Source organism: Camelus bactrianus, chromosome 5, assembly GCF_048773025.1.
Source record: "Camelus bactrianus isolate YW-2024 breed Bactrian camel chromosome 5, ASM4877302v1, whole genome shotgun sequence".
Classification (NCBI taxonomy): Eukaryota; Metazoa; Chordata; class Mammalia; order Artiodactyla; family Camelidae; genus Camelus; species Camelus bactrianus.
The window spans coordinates 52,635,045-52,657,406 of NC_133543.1; the positions used below are offsets into that span (position 1 = coordinate 52,635,045).

The window sequence follows — 22,362 nt, forward strand, 5'->3', positions numbered from 1 at the left end:
TCTCTCTAAAGCAAATATGAGAAATATGTGTGGAAAGTGAAATGAGTAAATGTAATCAGAACTGGCCACCATCCTAACTAAAAACATAAGAGAAAAGTAGACAATGCTGTGGATGGCAGACCACAAAGAAAAAATGTGGCTTCTTATAGAGACAGGTTCAATCAACCAACCCAGAAGTCCCAGCCTATTTTGGGACCTGCTTTTAAGTGAGTTTTAAAATTTGAAGATGGAACTATCATAACCAATAACTAAATCAATCTCCAAGTCCAATAACCACAACTTGGGGAAACTACACCAAAATCCAAAAGGACCTCGGGGCCGACTGAGCTACAAAGTACCATACACTCAAAGAAAAGTGCCAGAGTGACTCAACTCCCTCTTTCCATAAAGACATTTGCTGCCAATATGTTACAGTGCCACATGTGAAAACTAGTAAGCCATGGATTCATGGCCTTAGACTCTGTGGCTAAGAGTGGCTCCAAAACACATAATATATGTATAAAATCATCATGACATACGATTTAAGAGCCCAATTTATTGTATTTAATTTTGAGCAGCCAAATTAAATGACAATACTATTTTGTCTACTACAAGAAGTTTTGTAGTCTAATGAAAGTAATATTCTTACCTTATAACACAAAATGCAGGTGTGCAAAATAGGATGAAGAACAGGTATGGAAAGAAAAAGACGGTGCTTTAACGAAGTATCTATCATTTTTACATAGTCTTCTTTAAACAAAAGGGATGAGTAAGTTTGGGTACTTGTTTCACAGCAAGATCTATAGTTCTTATTCAAAACCAAGAAGCCATTTCAATACCATAATTCATATAAAAAGAGAAAAATGAAAGGTGATAAAGGTAATGCTTGCCAGGTCTAGACGTGACACTTGTCTAATTCTCAAATTTAAAAAATAAGGGAAATGTCAAAAAGCCTAACAACAGTAACCACAAACTAACTACCTGTGATACAAAAAGATTCCAATTTCATATTATCATTATTTCTTATACAAAATACATTCCTATACTATTATTAATGCAGAAACTACATGGTATCTATAGAAATCACAAAACCATGAAATTATTTTTTTACAGTTAAATTATTAATTGATTCAAAATCAGAGTATCTAATTGTAAATGCCTCTTTGGCTCTGAGGAAGAGTTTGCTTCACTTACCCTGACTACTTTCATTCTGGTTTTCTGCTTTTCTCTTTCTTCCTCTGGATGATTCTGATTGTTTCTTCTCTGGTGTCTACAGAAAGCAAGTTAACAGAACTTTATAGTTTTAACAGACAAAATTATTACAATCAGCATAAAAGTCCTTTTTATTTTTGAAATAAAAATTTTTGTTCAATAGTGTTTATGCAATGTAAATGTTTAATTATTTCCATAAAATTTACTTAAGCTAAAATTTCCATTGTGTAAACTTTTAAAATTTGAAGTGTTAATTTTGTATACATTACTTGAAATTTATGTTTACAAAATTTGACTTGAGGTAGATGAAAAAAATCTGAGAGTAATCAACCTTCAAAAGACGTCCTTCAAATTCTTAATTGGCTAGGGCAAAAAAATCCCACAAAATAACAACAAAACACATACGTTTTTCCTATTAAATTTTCTACTCTTCATATGTATTTAGTTTATAAGAGTAAATAAAACCTGGATGAGAAAAAAAGCACAGAACACAAACTTTGATCTATATATAATCCCTAATAAAAAGGACCATTCACCTAAATGCCTAAAAATGATTATCCAACAACCATCATAGCAAATTTGTAGATTATGCCCTAAATCAGAGGTCTGCAAATTACAGCCAGTTGGCCAAATTTGGCTGGCCACCTTTTTTTGTAGAGTACATAATCCAAGCATAACTTTTATATTTTTAAATGACTGAAACATATAAAAACCAAAATAATATTCTGTGATACGAAAATTATAAGAAATTCAAATTTCAGTATCCATAAATAAGGTTTTATTGGAATTCAGCCACACTTACTCATTTATGTATTATCTATAGTTGCTCTTACACTACAAAAGCAGAGTTGAGTAGTTTGAGTAGTTCTAACAGAAACAGTGTGGTCCATAAACCTAAAATATCTGGCCCTTTACAGAAAAAGTCTGCAGACCCCTCTCCTCAGTGATGGCTTATTCTCAAATTACAGCTTTGCTCTTTTAACTGATAGAAAGTATTTTCATCAAGCTAAACAAATAAGTAATTTCTATGGAGTCTGACAGAATGTTGTGCTTAGTAGAAAATTAAAACCAAGAGGAAATGTGCACAAGTCAATGGCACAGGGCCCTCAAACACTAGAAGTTTGGCATATACATCTGGTGCCAGAACAAAGAAAATCTGAATGAATGAAACATCAAGGCAACTTAAAATAAATCTCTAAAGGCAATGTAGTCCACCAATAAGGAAAGAACTTAATCTATATTTTGATGTCTCTGAGTAGTTCTATGATTAAATAGCATGAATGACAATATACAACCTAACTCATACTAAGCATCTACGGTTTCTCTAAGTATTATCTTGGGCATTTTAAGTTTTATCACTGCCATTTGTCAACAAGATAACAGATACAGAGAGGTTTAAGTAAATCTTACTAATTTCTGAACTCTTTCAAGACAGAAGTTATATCTTCTCCCCACTTACCCTTCCACGCCAAGCATATAGTTATTACTTGATAAATACATGAAGATTAAGTAACTGACTGAAGGTAACCAGGATTCAAATCAAACTCAATTCTGTACATTTCCAAGGCCTAAATGCTCTTTTTATTCTCTATATGTCATGATTATATGTCCTACATCACAAAGTAACTAAATTAATGAACTATACAAAAATATTTCAAATTTTCATTAAGTTTATAAATAAAATTCATTATATCCAATAAATCACCTATGTGTTTTCACATCACAAGCCTGAGATCTTAAAAAAATCCATCCTAACTAGCAATCTATTCAGGAGGTATACTGACATACTAGCAATTTAGGGTAAACAGTTCACTGGTTTAATTTCATTGTCAAAATTACCAAACTCAAATTTAAACAATAACCAATCTTCTGTTTTCTTTGGAATAAAATTACCACCAAATTAAAAATTCTAAGTTAACAGTTTTATAAAGAACACTAAAACCTATTAAAACAAAGGAGGATTCCCAAATAACAATTTATTCATATACCTCCCAATTTAATCTACATAAAAATATAATTTAAGGTCAAGGAAATATGGTTTTTCAAAACAGAAAACAGAACATTATGGTTTAATATTATATTTAAGCATGGCACAACCCCATTTGATTGCCATCTTAAATCCTGACTAGCTACTTTTGAATAAACAAAAAAGTCACACAGAATAATAAAATTCTGGAAGTTATATTGGAAACATTGTCTTTCTAGAAAACTAATGAATATATAATGTTGTAAATGGCTCTGTGTCATTTTCTAAAGTATATTCCAGGGAACACAGGTCAGCAAGAGACTGAGAGCTACATTTTAAATGGAAGGATACAAGGGTGGTTCAACTGAGGGTGAACAAAGTTAGATTTATTCACCACAGAGCTTCTAAGAACCATTAAAATGCTAACCCTCATTGGCCATCTCCAAAAGGGGGATGGGAGGATGGAAAGATACAGTATACGTAGGAATTCTCAGATTTATTTGGGATAATATTCATTAAATACTTCACTGGATATAGACTTCAAGATATTTAAGGTCTTTTTTGTGTGTGTGTGTGACATATAGGTTACTTAGTGAAAAACTTTTTCTCCAAGGAAAAAGTTCCCTAAATTTAAAATTTTCTGGAATGGGGAAGTGGGACAGTCTTTTGGGGAAAGTGTCACTTTGCTTAAAACAAACAAACTCTCAAATGCATAACATTTATAGCAAAGAAAAAAAGGTAAGAGATTTCCCTCTTTTAAACCAGAGAAGAATCTGAGGAAGGAGGATGAAAAGAAAAAGGATGATGAATGGAAAAAAAGGATGACAGGACTAAACAATTTTAAGACTAATCTAATACTAATGTGGGTAAGAAGTTAGAAATAGTAAATATAAAACTGAAAAGCTGAACAAAGCAAAAGATGAGAAAGGGAAAGCTAGATATACCTAAATTAGCCTAAGTAAATGCAGGCAATACAAACACATCATTTTGCCTTCCCACAAACTTTAATCTTATTTTACCCATGTCTTGGTATGACTACCTGGTGCTGACCTTTGACCTCATTCTCACCTCAAAGAATTTAGGGTTGTTCTGTCAGCCCTAATGGACCATAATTTCCTAAAAACCAATTATCGTGGGTCTCTGAAAATACAGACTAAGAATTCAACTCTGGGTCCACTATTTACTACAACCTTCAGCATGTTACTTAACCCAAAGCTCAATTTTTTCATCAACTTTAAATGTGATAATATAGACATAAAAGGACTGTAGGGATTAAATGAGACACATACCAGAAACATACTAGCATAGCATCTGGAACAGAGTGTATATTCTATATCAGTAAGCACCCAATTAATTATCTAAACTGAACGGCTATCCTTCTATTACTCCAAATATCAGTGTACTTTTCTGTTTTAAAACTTCAATCATATTAAATGATTAGCAGCTTCTGCCCTAATAGTTTACAAATAACTTGTGTGGCTTGTAAAATCCTTGTCAAGGTCCCATTCAACTCTGATCTCTACCAGCCACGGAACTTGCAGTCTAGGCCCAAAGTATTACATCACTAAACCTCAGGCAAATGTGCTTTAAAGTTTTCTCCTTTTGAATCAAATAATCTGAGTAACACCTATGTTGGAAAAAACCAAAAACTTTCAATGAAGCCTACTGCTGCCAATTTTCCTGAGTCATCCTTTGTATACTGGCCTTATTTGGAGATTTAAGAACTTACCGATTGAGGACAGGCAAAAAGTCACCAAGTATTTAATCTCTAAAATGGCTCATCACTGAGGAAAAATTCAGAATATCTGCGATTTTCAAATTGTACCCCAGAGACATCTTAAGGGAGAGGAGGTTGTACCTCAAAAGTTACTGAAGGGAAGGAAGGCGCAGGTGGCTGAGCTAAGGTTCTAGCCACCAGAGATATATCCTAACTCACCTCTACCCCTATCTCTGCAAACACAGTATCTCTTATTTTAATATCAAGATTCTATATTAAATTTACTTCAAAGAAAGAACTCAATGGCCTTAAAAAGGTTTGAAAAACCACTGATGCTGACCAATGATTCCCTAGAAAATCTAAGGGACATTACCCAGGCCACCTTTGTATTTTTGTAAGGTGTAAAATTTGTACATGTTAAGCATTTTAAATAGAACATTTTCAAGCTTATTACCATTCTCACTAATGTTATCACTTCTTTTCTTTTTTTGTATTTTTTTATTGAAGTATAGTCAGTTTACAATGTAAGGTCAATTTCTGTTGTACAGCCTATCACTTCTTTCTTTTCTCTACTTTTTCTTAATTATTGTACTATAACTGACCACAATAAAGGATTATCATGTAAGGTTACAAATAGTAGACTTGGCTTTAAAATAAAGATGGAAAGACTACACTAGTTATAAAAAGTCAAAGAATTCTGACATACAGTGAAGCAGTGGTTAGGAGAAAATGTTGAAAGAAGAGATCGGTGTTCTTTAAACCAATTTAGCTTTATAATGCTAATTTGTAATCATATCAAAACCTGAATGATTATTCTGGCATTTAAATGTTTCAAGATATCATGTGAATTTACACAGTATTTTCCAGTAGTCAAAAGTAAGTCCAAAAGACAAAGATATATCTAAAGGACTCAAGTGACAGTGACATATATATAACTAATGCTCCAATTTCATTTGGAATTTAAGTCAATGATTATTAAACAAGGTTTTCATTATCTAATCATGTGGGTTCTTCATTTATCTTACAATAAAAATAAATGTGTCTTTCTTCAATGCAAATAAGACCAAATATAAGAAAATAAGAATCTTAGCACTGTCACAAAATGAGGGAGAGAAATTAATATGGACTGTTCCATGAAAACATATAACCACCTCTATAAATCTCTGATGAGAGAGATACTTTAGATTATTGGCATAAATGCACTATAGAAAATTGTAACAGTATGTGAAAAAATACCAATATACCACCAAAGAGGAGGGAGTGGATATTAAAGCTTATTCTTTGACTCTACCTTAGGTAGAGTCCATCAGCCCTGATTGAAGAACAGGTAACAAAAAAGTCAGATAGCATCACCTGTAATACAATTACTACAGTTAACAGACATAGCTATACTTAATTTCTTTCTGTTAAATGAGAAAATACTTCAAAATAGAAAAGTTAGTCTAATATTAAATAATACCTGTAACAAAATATTCAATCCTCAAACTTGTCAGAATAAACTTCTTCTGACTGATTCATTTAGCTAAAGACTGGTTTCAAAAATGCAACTCACTGGCTATCAAAGATTCATATAGTTACTTGGGTATGAAATTCAAGATCACCATATTTTGAACAAACCGCACAGTAAATCTTTTTGCCTGTAGCTGGTAATAACAATGTTCAATTTTTATCCACGTTTCTAGGCAAAATTTGCTGAACTAGATGTGAGACAGGAAAATGAGGGAGAAATCGTTGTTACTTAATGGCACATATCAAAACAGCACTGAACGAAAAATCTGGAGCATTATAAAAATAATCAATGTAAAATACAGTAGGTGTTCTATTCAAGAATATCAAATGTACACAATACCATTTCTTATAAATTATTGCTATAAAAATTAGGCTACAATTAATGCACTATAAGAAACCTGAAATTCTGTAGTAAAAATTTTCTTGCTGCTTTGTATCCAATTTACATTCATATAAAACCTATCATAAAATAAGCATATCCTAATTCTAGGATGATCTTGAGCTGGCATGACCTGAAATTCAGTTTGTCTCAGCCTAAGAGTCAGACTTTAATACCAAGAACAATTATCTGTAAATGTTTGCTTGAATCTTTGACACCTAAAAAAAGATCTGTTATTACTGCTGATTTCAATACTTAGTATAAAAAGTTTATGTATGCAACACTTTTATCCTATCACCAAATAAGAGCATTTTCTTGCTGTTTCGAGTAAATCCAATCAACATATCATCAATTTTGAGTGTAGCCTATTTTCTACGGTATTGCATTTATTGTTCAGCAATACATAATATCAAAGATGGTGGAGAGCCAAAAAGATGAAACTGGATAACTCTCAAAACGTATGCTGCCTTACAAGTAAAAGTGTGCCAGCTCACAACATTTTAAAAAGCCTCGAGGATTTTTACTCCCTCTACAACTACATTAGCACCTAAAAAATATGATACTAAATCAATCTTAGTCTCCATTTTTAAAAACTACCTTGCCATCCTCACAATTGTACTTATTCTTAAGCTCCTCCTATCACCAGGACACATTTTAATTTACATTCATGTAAGCTGAAAAGGTGCATACTAAGTCCTCAATATTGATAAAGTACAATTTTGTTTGTCATTTTCTTATAACTTAATTACATAACGTAACTATATCTTGGCATTTTCCTTCTCTGGTTTTCCCTCTGACTTAAGGCTTTATTTTTAAATAGTACAAACAATAAAACTGGAAAAAAGCTGGACTTCCTCCTTTGTTCATATTAGTTTATAAGTAAAGTTTTCAAATCATACAATCAGAATAAAACAGCCATACAGAGCAACTGCTGTGGGGGAAAATGCAAATTTTCAAGATAATTTAGTCTGCAAATGTTGGCATCTTGAGAGTAACTATAACAGTAAAATTTAGAAAGTGATTTCACAATTCTTCTCCCATTGTGACACTCATGATGAAGTAACATGATCCTGTATAATATCCCTATAGATACTAGTTTAACATGAATCCCTAGGTCCTTATATGAAGACATAAAAATTATGTCTTTGGGATAGACATTTTTAAGTGTAAATGCTGTGCCACAATATTTAAAATTTTAAAGATACTGCAAAATTGTACTATCAAAGGCGAGATCAATCTGTATGCACATGACACCATAAAAGAATGCCCACCAATCCTATAAGATGTGTCTATTCGATGTGTTTAAAAAAAAAGTGTTATTTCATTTTACTGTTTTCTCTACAGCAATATTGCATTTATAGCCCAAAAAAAGTGGTTTGTTTCATTTCTTAAAAGAAACTGTTCTATTATTTATCTATCAGCACTGATTCTCAATGTTGGCTACACAACATAATCACTTACAAAGCTTTTATTTAAAGCTCATGCTGGCACCCCTAGTCGAAATCCAAACAAACCAAAGGAATCTTTATTTTTAAAAAGCTCCAAAAGTGATGCTGTTGTATCATCAGAATTAGCAATAGTCAATCTAATACATATCACGTATTTCTTGCACACTTCACTTTAGAGAATCTCTAAAATTAGTAAGTTATTCTTTAAATAGTCTTCCATTAAGAATTACAGACCAAAATTGTGCCATATAGCAGAAAATTCATTAGGACTTGATAAGTCTAATGGGTTGTCATGGTTACTCAGTTATTTTAGAAAATGAGAATTAATTTTAAAGAAAATTAGTAAAATAGTCACTGTTCTGCTGATATAAAAATACATCTAATATTAAAAAAAACTCTAATATAGTATAGGCATACCTCATTTTATGGAGCTTTGCTTTACTGTATTTTGCAGATACTGCACTTATTACAAACTGAAGGTTTGTGGCAACCATCACCTAGCAAGTCTTTTGGCACTTTTCCAAGAGCATTTGGTTACTTCCTCTCTCTATATTACATTTTGGTAATTTGTGTAATATTCCAAACTTTTTCTTTATTATTATATTTGCTATGGTGATCTGTGATCAATGGTCTTTGATATTACTATAATTGTGTTGGGGCACCACAAACTGTGCTCGTACGACAGTGAACTTCATCAGCAAATGTATGTGTTCTGACTTACTCCACCAACCAGCCATTCTCTCCCTCTCCTTAGTCCTCCCTATCCCCTGAGACACAACAATATTGAAAGTAGGCCACTTAATAATCCTACAATGGCCTCTAAGTGTTCAAGTGAAAAGATGAATTGCAAAAAGCTAAAAATGATTAAGCTTAGTGAGGAAGGCATGTCAAAAGCCAAGACAGACTGAAATGCTAGGCCTCTGTGCCAAACAGTTAGCCAGGTTGTGAACTGTAAAGAAAAAGTTCTTGAAGGAAATGAAAAGTGCTACTACAATGAACACAGAAATGAAAAGAAAGTGAAACAGCCTCATTGCTAATCTGGAGATTTTTTTTTTAGTGGTCTGGACAAAAGATCAAACCAGCCACAACATTCCCTTTAGGCAAAGCCTGATACAGAGCAAGGCCTTAAGCCTCTTAAATTCTGTGAAAACTGAGAGAGGTGAGGAAACTTCAGAAGAAAAGTCTGAAGCTAGCAGAGGTTTAAGGAAAGAAGTCAATAAAAGTGCAAGACAAAGCAACAAGTGCTGATGCAGAAGCTGAGCAAGTTCTCTGGAAAATCTAACTAAGATAATGGATGATGGTGGCTACACTAAACAGTGAATTTTCAGTGTAGATGAAATAGCCTTCTACTGGAAAAAGATGCCATCTAGGACTTTCACAGCTAAAGAGGAGAAGTCAACGTCTGCCTTCAAAGCTTCAAAGGACAGGCTGACTCCCTTTTTAAGGGTTAATGCAACTGGTGATTTGAAGTTGAAGCCAATGCTCATTTGCCATACCCAAAATCCTACAGCCCTTAAGAATTTATACTAAGTCTATTCTGTCTGTGCTCTATAAATGGAACAACAAAACCTGATGATAGTACATCTTTTACAATGTGGTTTACTGAATATTTTAAGCCCAGTGTTGAGTCCTATTGTTCAGGAAAAAAGATTCATTTCAAAATATTACTGCTCATTGATAAGATAAACATTTTCATGTCTGCTAACACCCATTCTGCAGCCCATAGATCAAAGAGTAATTTCAACTTTCAAGTTTTATTATTTAAGAAATACATTTCTTAAGGCTATAGCTGCCATAGATAGTAAATGGAAAACCTTCAGGAAAGGATTCACCATTCTAGATGCCATTAAGAACATCTGTGATTCATGGGAAGAAGTTAAAATATCAATATTAACAAGAGTGTCAAAGAAGTTGATTCCAACCTTCAATGATGACTTTGAGGGGTTCAAGACTTAGGTGGGAGAAGTAACTGCAGGTGTGGTGAAAATACCAAGACAACTAAAATTAGAAGTGGAGCCTGAAGATGAGACTGTATTGCTGCAATCTCATGATAAAACTCTGATAGATGAAGAGTTGCTTCTTACGAATGAGCAAAGAAGTAGTTTCCTGAGATAGAATCTCCTGGTGAAGATGCTATGAAGACTGTTGAAATGACAACAAAGGATTTAGAATATTACATAAGCTTAGTTGATAAAACAACAGCAAGGTTTGAGAGGATTGACTCCAATTCTGAAAGAAGCTCTACTCTGGGTAAATGCTACCAAACAGCACTGCATGGTACAGAGAATTCATTCATGAAAGTTACGAGTCAATTAATGCGTAAACTTCATTGTTGTTCTATTTTAAGAAATTGCCACAATCTCCCTAACCTTAAGCAACCATCACCCTGATCAATCAGCAGCCATCAACATTAAAGCAACAAGACCTTCTACCTTATAGCATAGGAAACTGTTTTCAATATCTTGTAATGGCCTATAATGAAAAAGAATCTGAAAAGGAATATAAATATATATATAAATGCATCACCATGCTGTACACCAGAAGTTAACACATTTGTAAATCGACTATAATTCAATTTTTAAAAAACCAAAAAAACCCTCCACTATGCTGTAAAAAGGTTACAACTTGCTGAAGGCCCAGATGATGGTTAGCATTTTTTAGCAATACTATTGCTACAAAATACTATTTAATTTTTAATTAAGTATGTACATTGTTTTTTCAGATATAATGCTATTGCACACTTAACAGACTACAGTATAGTTTAAACATAACTTTTATATGCACTAGGAAACCAAAAAATTCATGTGGTTCACTTTACTGTGATACTCACTTTACTGCAGTGGTCTGGAACTGAACCTGCAGTATCTCCAAGGTATGCCTGTACATGACACTGAAACTAAATTTCTCTGGAATGTCAATTTGTACTGAATGCCCTTAAATCTAAAAGCAATACTTATCAGAAAAAAAATCTGTTAAGTACTGTTAGTCCAGGCATATCCTGGACTAGGAAATTCGATGATTCCTATACATCATTTTATTCCACCATCTTAGCCGAGATCTACTATGAATCACCTTAAATCTAAATATTTCCAAAAAAGAAACCACTTTTTTCAAAAGACTAACTTAGGTCATTTGTCTAACTAATAAGTTATACACTATCTTAGTTACTCAGAGATAGAACAAAAATTGAGGGCATCACTTTGAAATAAAACACACATTGGAATCAGAATTCTGACTGCTCAGAAAGAGAAAGACAAATGCCATATTAAATCATTCATATGTGGAATCTAAAATATGACACAAATGAAACTATTTATGAAACAAAAACAGACTCAGACAAAGAAAACAAACTTACGGTTACCAAAGGGGAAAGGGGGTGACAGGGATAAATTAGGAGTTTGGGATTAGCAGATACAAACTACTATACCTAAAACAGATAAGCAACAAATTTCTACTATATAGCACAGGGAACTATATTTAATATCCTGTAATAAACCATAATGGAAAAGAATATGAAAAAGAACATATATATAGATATATAATACATATATAACAATCACTTTGCTGTACACTAGAAACTAACACAACATTATAAATCAATACTTCAATAAAGAATAAAATGTTTTATCAAAGAATTTTGATGGTTAAATTACTATCTGTGGGCAAATCAATGTCTCCGGGCTTCCGTTTTCATACCTAGAAAAGTGAACCTTATAGAGTAGTAATCTAGCTCCACAGGTAACACACTAAAACTTTATTTTCTCTCCTTCATTAATGTTGTGATTCTCAACCAGAGGAGATTTGCCTCCACTCCCAAAGGATATTTGGTAATTTCCGGAGACATTTTTGGTTGGGGGGCAGCAGTGGGCTACAGATGCCTAATGTATTAGGCAAAGATGCTGCTAAGCATCCTATGTTCCAGGGAACAACTCCCTACCCATCCCAAGAATTATCTGACCCCAAATGTCAATAATGTTAAGGTTGAGAAACCTTGCTTTGATGAATACATAAGAATCACATGCAGCTGACACAAAAACTACCTATATATTATGCTACAACTAAAGTACACTGTTAAGTATATTCATTCAACAAATATTTACTGAGCACCTACTATGGTAAAGTGCTATACCAGGTTCTACTTCAAAGTATGTCTTCATTCTTAAAATGACCGGGCATTTTTCTCTTCCTATCTTGTCTTCATCAATCAGCTTAGAACTTTCTTGCTCTTGCTAAATATACTTTAAAAAAGGGAAACATTTAATAGCTGTGTGTTTGCTGGCTAAATAAATGGCTTACAGAATCAGTATTTCAAGATTTATTGATTTATAAGAAATCAAAAGATTATCTAGTCAGAGTAGATCAGGGTTTCCAAGAAGGGAGCCTGGGTGCTTTTATTTTGAAAAGGTGATTCTGACAGACAGTCCTCTACCTTTATGGAAACAGAAGCACAGGGCCAGTCAGTATCAGACCCTCACGTGGTTTTTTCCTTCCAGGAGACTATGGACACACATACTCAACCAGGAAAGACCCATTTCCTTAGCTGTGAACCCTATCATATAACGTATTACAGGATTAGACGTTCTATAACTTCTATCTGAATATACCTCCTATAAGAGCAAGTCCTTTAATGTTTAGTGGTAGAATTAAAAACAGTTTTCTCTTTTTAAATAAAAGGAAAATTTACAAAGTAATTCCTGGTATTTCACAGGAACTGTCATTTGTTAAGTTTGAATATTAGTCTTAGTAGGGAGAGAAAAAGCAAACATGCCCCTACTGAGAAAATGTTCTTATTAGTGCTAAAAAATACACCATTCTGCATATACACAAAGTACTATCCTTCAAAATAACATTGTTACTGTACATTGTATATAGCAACACTGTTATCCATAGTGTCTTAGTAAAACAACAGACAATAATACCTGGTAAGGTTTAGGGTTTGGCCCACCTAACACAGTAAGAATAAGTGAGAAAATACTGCCAGAAGGAAGATAAGTAAAGGAAAAGACAGAGGAACTAATCAGGTAGAAAGCCACAAAGATCATTTATCAGGCTAAAACATTTCTGAAAATAATGTAGGCTACAGGATACAAAGACTATTTCTTCAGATTGATGAGGCACTAAACTAGGTATCTAACAATCTTGAGAAGCTAAACAGATTTAAACAATAAAGTAAAAAACAAGGTAATTCATTCAGGTGGGACTAGGCATAAAAATGTAACTTTCATTAACACTTTATATCACTAAATTAATTTTTCAAGTTTTTTTCTTTCTTACTGGTTCTCAGACTAACACACTAAAGAAAAGATCTGTCCACAATATAACAAATATATATATATGTAAGTAAAATGAATTGTTTTTAAAAAATTAACCTAAAACCTGAAATTTAAGGCCAGTATTACTGTTATTTTCAAGTAGAATCATAACTTCCAATCAATCCAGAGTATCTAAATGTTCACTGAGGAAATATTATAGCTAAGCTTTAACAGGGGAAAAAGAAATATGATAAAGTAGAGATGGATATGTATGTAAAAACAAGATAAAAACAGAAAATGCTCTCTTAATCCAGCCAACTCACTAAAATCAGAGACTTCCTATTTGATCAATTTATATATGTTTATGTATAATTTTAAAAATCAAAACAGAATTTTTACATTTTAAAAACCCACTAAAGAACTCCATAAATAATATCACTTGTTCTAGAAATGAAAATAGTACCCCCCCACCACAAAGCCAGGTCTAAGGTAGTTTTATTTCTAATTCTCCAGTGTTATTTTAATTTCTTCTTCCTCCAAAATATGAAACTAAGAAACACACACAACATGGGCCCTTTAAAAATTATTTTTAAAAAAAGAACAGAACAAAGCATTAATGCTTCAAAGTGTCTTCAACACCGTAACTTCAACTCAAATAAAGAGAAGAAAAAAATCTGATTTAAATTTCAAGACTACTTCTAGAAACTAAATTCAAATGAGAAAGCTAATCAGATCCTCCTTCATAAAATGGCCTTCACTGACCAATGTCTTAATAAATTAAGGCAATCACGGCACCATATCTATATTATATTCCTTTTTCATTACAATCATTACAATCCTGAAAGTGCATCTCTAAGTTTAACTGTCTCGATGTAACAACTGTCCCAGATTATGTCTATCTATAACTTAAAATTCTGACTCCTAAATAACTCAAAAATTACAAATGCACTTGGATCAAAAATAAACAGTAATTCAGCATCGGTAGACAGAGGGTTAAAGAACTGACAACTACCCAGAAGGAAGGGGAAAGAAACTTCAGTTCTAGAAAGAGACAATATATTTTAATTACATTTTAATTAATATTTAGTATATTGTCCAACTCTGATTCAGATTACATACAAGCATTATAAAAGATGAATATTAAAAATTAAATTGAGGTAAAATAGAATAATTTGACATATGTCTGCTTTACAAATATTATTACAAGTATATTATTGTATGGAAGGATGCATATAAATATATTTAAATACAATTCAATGATATTTATATTCAGCCCTATATTCGTTCACAAATATGCCAATGTCAGTAAGAAACAAAGCAGAAAAATATATTCTAGGACATCTAAAAGGAAAGGTAGAGAGGAGGAATGGTTATAGTATTAATATTGATTTTAAATTCCAAATGAGCTACAAGATACATAATTTATCTCACCATCTTGGGGTAAGATATGGTGGGGACAGCAACTGTATAGGATTTAGAGCAAGTGGAGAAGGTCTTTATGTTTAGAGAGAAGGGTCCTGCAAAAAGAACTGCAAATAGGTGGATCAAGGCAAGTTCTAAAACTTCAGAAACACTGATAGAAAGAAACAAGGGCTCCTTGTCTCATCTTCATAAAATAATCTGGACTTTCAGCCCGTAGACAGGGCACAAAGACCATGTTTCTAACTCCTTCAGGCATTCTGAAACATTTAAATAAGATGAGTGATCCCTCTTGCCCTGTAAACTCCTCCTAGGTCTCACCCAAAACATTATTATTCTCCTCACACCCACAACCCACTCATGATTCTTTCCTTCAGCTGATAACCTCTATTTTCACTGTGAAGTAAGAGAAAGATTATCAGGTATGGAAGTTCATCTCTTGGAGGAAAGGATGTTCCTAGTCAGTCCTGTCCACAACTAACCCTGTCCACCCAGGTCTGGATCTCACCATTCATACCACCCCCAGGAAAAGGTGTTTAGTTTTTATTCTATCTTCTTCTCTCCAGCACTTGTCCCATCACAGCTCTGCTATGACCTTTCCGCAGCACACGCTACATCAAGTCAAGCCTGTTAGAATAGACTCTAGATACTGCCTCCTATCCTTTACAGTCAAGCTGTTGCCAAGGGTAGTCAATATCTGCTCACTTTCCAATCACTTCTTAATCAAATATCATCTGGCATCTTGCTCCCATTGGTCTACTAAAACTAAGCCTGTGTGACAAATTCTTAGTCACTTTTTTAGTCATTATCCTAATTAATTTTTGTAAGAGTTAATTCTATCATTATTTTCCTCCTTCTCTTTTCCTTCTCCTTTTATCTACCTCCTTACCAGGCTACTACTTTTTATGCACAACACCCATTTTGCTTGCTCAGATCTCCCAGCATTACACATGCTGTCAGGATGAGTTCATCTGTAAAAGCAGTTTTTAAACTTGTGGGTTCCAGAACCCCTCTACAAATTCTTAGAAACTGTTGGACTCCAAAGAGATTTTATTTATGTGGGTCATAACTATTGATATTTACCATTTAAAATTTTTAAAACTAAAGAAGTTTAAAAACACCAGAATATGCAAGCCATAAATCATTAGAGTAATGCTGTTATCACATGTCTTACAGCCTCTGGAAATGTTCACTGTAAACTCATGAGGAAATGAAAGTTAAAAGGCCCAATGTGTCTTAGGCATTATTGTAAAAAAGGCAAATAATGTCTTAGCACTATTATAAAACTTGCTTCGAATTTGTGCACCATGAAAGAGTCCTAGGACCCCCAGGAATCCTCAGACCACCCAAGCCTTTAACATGTTTGCCAAAAACTACTAAGCCTTCATCTTTAGCCTGATCTCTTTCCTGAGTTCCACATAGCTCCTACTGCCTATACTTGGTCATTTCACAGATATTCAAACTCAGTGTTGTCCAGAATTTAATTCATTACCTTCTATGTTAAATCTTTTCACCTTCTCTCTGTGTTGTCTGCCTCAAAGGCACTATGATTCATGTAAAGCTAGCTACTTTTAATTAATCCTAGGCTCCTCCCTTTCCTTCTTTACCTTCATTCAGTCTTCAAATCATACTGGTTCCATTGTTAAAAACTAGTAGAATCTGAGAGCTTGTTAGAAATGCAAACGCTCACCCCAGACCTATAGACGTAAGAACCTCTGGTAATTCACTTGCACATTAAGGTTTGAGAAGCATGGGCCTCGGAGGTGATAGCATCAATAACCAACACTGGAGAATCTGAAGAAGGCAGAGCCCAAGAGGCAAACTTGAGAACACTATAATTAGAACCCCTACCTACGTGAAGGTTTTCCTCCTGTTAAACCTTGGAGGTTTGAAGTTTTGTAAAGGCAGCAGCATTCTTAACTAAATGATCTTCCCAACTTAGGTTTTACCTCCCTCCCATCCTATCCTCTACACTGCCCTCTGAGGGAAACTTCTTCATCTCTACTGATCTTGTCTTCTCTGCTTCAGTGGCTCCCTATCTCCCAGATAGAAGTCCAAATTCCTTACTATGAAATACAAGGGCATTCAAACCCTGAACTCTGCCTATCTTTCACTATCCTAACATATCTTCTCTATACCAGAAGTTTGCAAACCACTTGGATCACCTAGGGAGCTTGGTATTTTTTTAAGCTCCTCAGGTGAGCTAAAAGTAGTTAAGTTTGAGAATCACTGCCCTACATCTTGAACAAAACTATGTGCCATGTTTCCATGCAAAAGCAAAAGCATATCCTGTCCCATTGCCTGCCTTCTTCTTATACTTTGTGCTTGTCCTCTGGGATGAATCCATAGGCTTTCCTAACTCAACTATCACCTCTTCTTTGAAGGAAGATCTCTCTTTCTCTTCCTTCCCCTCCTTTTCCCTTGCAGGCAGATGGAATTAAGGGTTTCTTGCTCTTTTCTCCCACAGTACCTTGTGCTTATCTCTACTATAGCAAAGTCCACACTATGAAACAGTTTACCTGTCCTAAAAGACGCTACTCTTATGTGAAAGCAGGGACTGTATCCTATTTATCTTTATATTCTCTGTGCTTGGGCACAGAGGCTAGAAGATAATAAATATGTAATAAATACTTACTGAAAATACAGTGAATTTTTGGAGCCTGTTGAACAGACCCAGAGTGATAGAAAATAAGCTAAAACAATACGAATACCTTTCTATCTGCTAGACAATTTCATTATCAAAAGGAAAACCCTTTTTGTTCTACAATTCTACTCTTAAGAAATAAAAGGCAAATTCATACATAAAGCAATTCATATATAAGCTGAAATGAAAATTTTCAGCTGAAGTAGATTTAATCAACAGAACAGTGAATATATCAGATGATTTTCAGTTTTAATAGTAAAAGGACAGATGACAAGAAGGGTGCTGGGTATCTGAAAACAGGGGGAGGAGGACAGAAAGCAGTGAAAGGGGTATTAGTAGGCTAACATCTTCATAAATACTAAGAGGGAGTCAACAGATAGTGTCCAATTGATGAACCAAAATAGCAAGATATGCATATTATTTATATTAAAATGTAGAAATAAATACCAAGGAGAAAAGCTAAAGAAACAGAGTGGGTAAGGGTAGAGATGGGTGGTAGAGAACTGCTATTTTAAAAATTTTAAATACATATATATATACACACACACACACACATATATATATATATATATATATATATAAGTGCTACTTGTTCATATAACAAAAAGTATTATTTAAAAAAATATAATGGTTCAGGGGATGGATTACCAAAAGAATAAAATGACATCAGCAGACAACAGAATACTAAATAAACTTTACTATCACTTGTACTGGGGAAAGAAGAAGTACTTCTATCCTGAAATTGTTTACTCCCAACAGCTTTACTTCAATGACCTATGAATATCTGCATTCTGATATACATGAAATTTTAATCTGAAGGAATTCATAATTAAGGCATCTAGTATAGACATAAAACCTGGGAATCATCTTCCAGACAAGTTGCTTCTTAAATGGAAAAACAGACCTCCGTCCAACAAAAATATATTTTTTTTAAATTTTAAGGAAAATGTATAATTTGTAGTCATTTCTAAAATATCATGCCACTTGACTTAACCTTTAATTTATAAAAATTTCAGATATAAAACACAAAACAGCAAAAGCCAAAAGATTTTAAGATTTTTCTACTGAGGCCCCAAATTTGTCAAACTTTCTATACAAATAAAGCTAAGTACATCCAATGATTAATCAAATTGTATTTCACTGAAAATACCATTAATGTCTTTAAAAAAATTTTTTTAACTAAAAATACAGTCAAAAAAGGTCCTTAGAATTCTTTTAAGGGAAGTATTTTCTTATAGACTGATTCTTTTGGAAGAATTCAAATACTGCATCTATCCTATAACTTATATTAGAAATATGGATACCTATAAAGAACATGAAAATATATGTTCATTATAGGTGATCTAACTTTTACTACATTTTTCTATTTTAAAAAGTCTATTAAAAATACCAGGTCTGGTGAACAGAAAAGAGAAGCATCTAAAATTATTTCACTGTCCTTCGTGACATAAAAGCCTTTGAAAGAAGAGGCATGTGAAATTACTATTTAGACCTAAATCTGTGGAAATATCAAGAAATGTTCCAAAATCCAGGAAATATAAGGTGAAAACATTCTTGATATGGTTTTTGAAAAAAAAGTACTTTGATAAGATCTAAATCTGTAATTTTTAAGGACTTAATGTGTGTTAACTTGAAAAAAAAAACTAAACTGTGATAATCTGGTGCTACAGGGGCGACTAACGCTTACCTCAAGGGAACCTACTGCAGATAAAGTCCCGTCACTTGCACAGTCCTTTCAGCTGCCTGCCAGTTGTCTCTGTGGAAGGGAAAGCCTGATGAGTGAGAGCCCTATGCCATACTCCTTTGGAGTGTCAGGGTGCCTGCACAAAACTGCACAAGACTGTCTACCTAGAGATGCTTTCAATAACACAGGACTTAAAAAGATGCCACCTTTGATTATTCCCTTTCCACTGAACACCAAAGCCAAAGTAGCTGAGTTACTGGGTGCTAATGACCTATTGGTGTTACTGTCAAGATGATGTATCTACACTAACCCAGGCAAAAATAAAAGACTAAAATGGATCAAGTAGAAGTCAAGTAAACATTGAAAGAGGGGGAAAAAAACACAAAGACACAGACGCAAATGTTGAAAATTAAGTGACAGAACTCTATAATCTGAGAAGAGGAAACATTACAGGCTATATCCACAGAAAGTGAAGTTGCAGCAGCAACAAATGAACGTTAACACCCAAAGAACTTCCTGTCTGAACATTTCTAAAATGCCATCGAGAATATCCAGCTCAACATGAACTGTACCATGAATCCAAATACCTACTTATAAAGTTCCATGTGTTTTCTTAGTGGGGACAGTAAGTGGGTGGGAGGGGAGGGATTTTTCAGATATTTGAAAATATGTAAAAGTGAAAACCAACAGCATGAAATCCCATAAGAAATTCCAAAAAGAGAAAAAAATGCACATCTCTATCTCAGAAAGTAAATAAACCCCTCATCAGGACCAAACTAAGAAGGAAGTATAACAAGAAATAACAGAAAACTATGAAACAACATATTGCAAAAACCACATTCATCTCCTAGAATTATGAATGGCTAGGAACTTAAAATCTCTACACCACTAGTGCATAAGTTCAGGTACACAACCAAAGAAACTACATTTTCTTTCTAATGCGAAATAGTCTTTAGTCTAAATGCTGTGTTTCATAAGACAGAATAAAATGCTCCTACAAAAAACTTTAAAAGAATTAACCTTTTAGTACAAGGACTGAAGAAGGAAAAAAATTTTTTTAATTAAAAAGAAAAGGTGATTCCAGCTTTTACTTTAGTATCACCGTATTTTAAATGAAGTTACTTACCTCTGATTCTTTGTCACTCAAAGATCCCAAGCTTCCAAAACTGTGATTAGAGCTTTCATTATTTGTTGAGGCCTGTTAAAGATTTTTCAAAAGGTAAAAATTAGGAATAATTTTAAATGGAACATATTACAAAGTAAATAATCTATCTTCATAATTAAAAATAAGTATGATTTGCTTAAGCAAGGAAGACAAATGAAGTAAAAATAAGAAATACCAACTTCTTAACACTATAAGTATCTTAGAAAGTTTTATCAAATCAATTAAAGTTCTGCTGTATTTCAGAAACTGATTTGTGTTAAACTGATTTTTTAGAATATCAAATTCAGGAGTAAAGGAAATGGGCCATTGTTAGGATAACAAGGTCTCCTAAAATTACTACCCACTGTATAAAAACCAATGCTTCCTTTAACCAAAAGTATTATTTATTCTCCTTAACACCCATTTCAGTCTTCCATCATATCCATCTCATCCACTCCCCTTTGCCTCTTTTCATATTAACAAACCAGGCAATCTTTGGTTTTTGTTTGGTTGGGCTTAGCCTTTTAAGAAAATCTTCTTCTGTCCTGACTATTTTATAAGTGATTCACTCAAGAATTTCTACGTTTCCTTTCCAATATTTTTGAACTGTGACCAACAGAAATAAGCTATCACTCTGTAGGATGACATTTTCTATGTTTCCAGTATGTTTCTATGATGCTTATTATTCTGTGGACTTTTCTGGACCATCAGTACACTAGATCAATGTCTTACAGGAATGTTTAGACCAGAGGCTGACAGGCTATATAGCATATACGCCAAAGTATGAATGAACTTCATTTACAGGAAGGCCAGCTGATATTCCTGTTTCCCTTCAATATCTAAGAGTAGCTCCTAATTCTATTACAAGGTTGCAAGTTGGCCTACAGCTACCCTCAGACTGACTAATTTCCAAACTGATGACTCTGGGTCATTGCATATATGTCCAGTGCCACAGTGGACACTGTAAACGCTATTTTCAACACAAAAATAACACTGGAACTGATTAAAATTCAAGCACTATTTGGAGGAAGTTATAATCTAACGAGGACAAGATTATCAAACTTGAAACAGAGAACACCATAAATAGCAATTAGTAAGTGATAAATTAGAAAGATTCAGGGACAATGGAGGCAGGGCAACGTTTCTGAGCATGCGTAAATCCCTACATAAAAATATAAACCCCAAATCCACAAGCAACATTTACAACAAAACTAGGTGACATAAAAGAGCAAGTGAGTACAAATTACCAATAATTGCAGGACCTGCATAGTATGTGAGGAAGCAGAGGAAGCAGAAGGTGTCTCCCAAAACAGCAACAGCAAATTGACCAAAAGGTCATTCTGAGCACAAGCTGTAACTGGAAGGGTTTCTGTGCTTTTTCAATAGTGACTAAGTGCAAGGGGTCCATGGTGAAATCTGAGTAAGTTGGAGCATTTTGCTTACATGAACTCTTAAAACTGATCCTTCACTAATGGTGTCACAAAGAGGATAAACTACTGGATGTGGAATCAAAACTGAACACATTAGATACAATGAAGACAGAGGAAAGAGAACAGTAGGGAAAGAAGCAAAGCATAGAAATCACAGAAAGCAAATGTCACACTTTTGAAGAGTGCTCAAAAACAACAGCAGAGGGAGCTCTGTAAGAAAAGTCATCCTAAACCACAAAAAAAGTAACAGAAAATGATGTAGGTCAATCCTATGAAGCTCTAAGAGAAAAAAGAGTAAGATACAGAATTATACCCTGAAAATAAAAGCATATCAGGAATACACATCCACAACATAGGTGAAAATTATAATCTACTAATTCAAAATGAGCTAAAAGTCATTACAAGAATAACTTAGGACATGAAAGAACAACATAAATCAAATTTCAAAAAACTCAGTAATGTAAGGTAACAGAACTCAGGAAAACATCAGAGATTGAAAAAAAAAATTTCAGAAATGAAGATTAAGCCTGAATGAACACAAGATAAAATACATACAATAAACAATGCTTTAAGAGAACA

General features: G+C 33.6%; 1 protein-coding gene across 2 annotated transcripts in view; it reads right to left on the bottom strand.

Annotated features, from left to right (window-relative positions):
• Positions 1 to 22,362, bottom strand: part of TLK1 (tousled like kinase 1) — a 126,451-nt gene that overhangs the window by 56,520 nt on the left and 47,569 nt on the right. For both annotated transcript variants that reach the window (XM_074363877.1, XM_074363876.1), the window contains exons 3-4: positions 20,336 to 20,407; positions 1,174 to 1,249 (exon numbers count right to left, since the gene is read on the bottom strand). In XM_074363877.1, the coding sequence (XP_074219978.1) occupies positions 1,174 to 1,249; positions 20,336 to 20,407 (148 nt within the window). The remainder of the gene's footprint in view (positions 1 to 1,173; positions 1,250 to 20,335; positions 20,408 to 22,362) is intronic.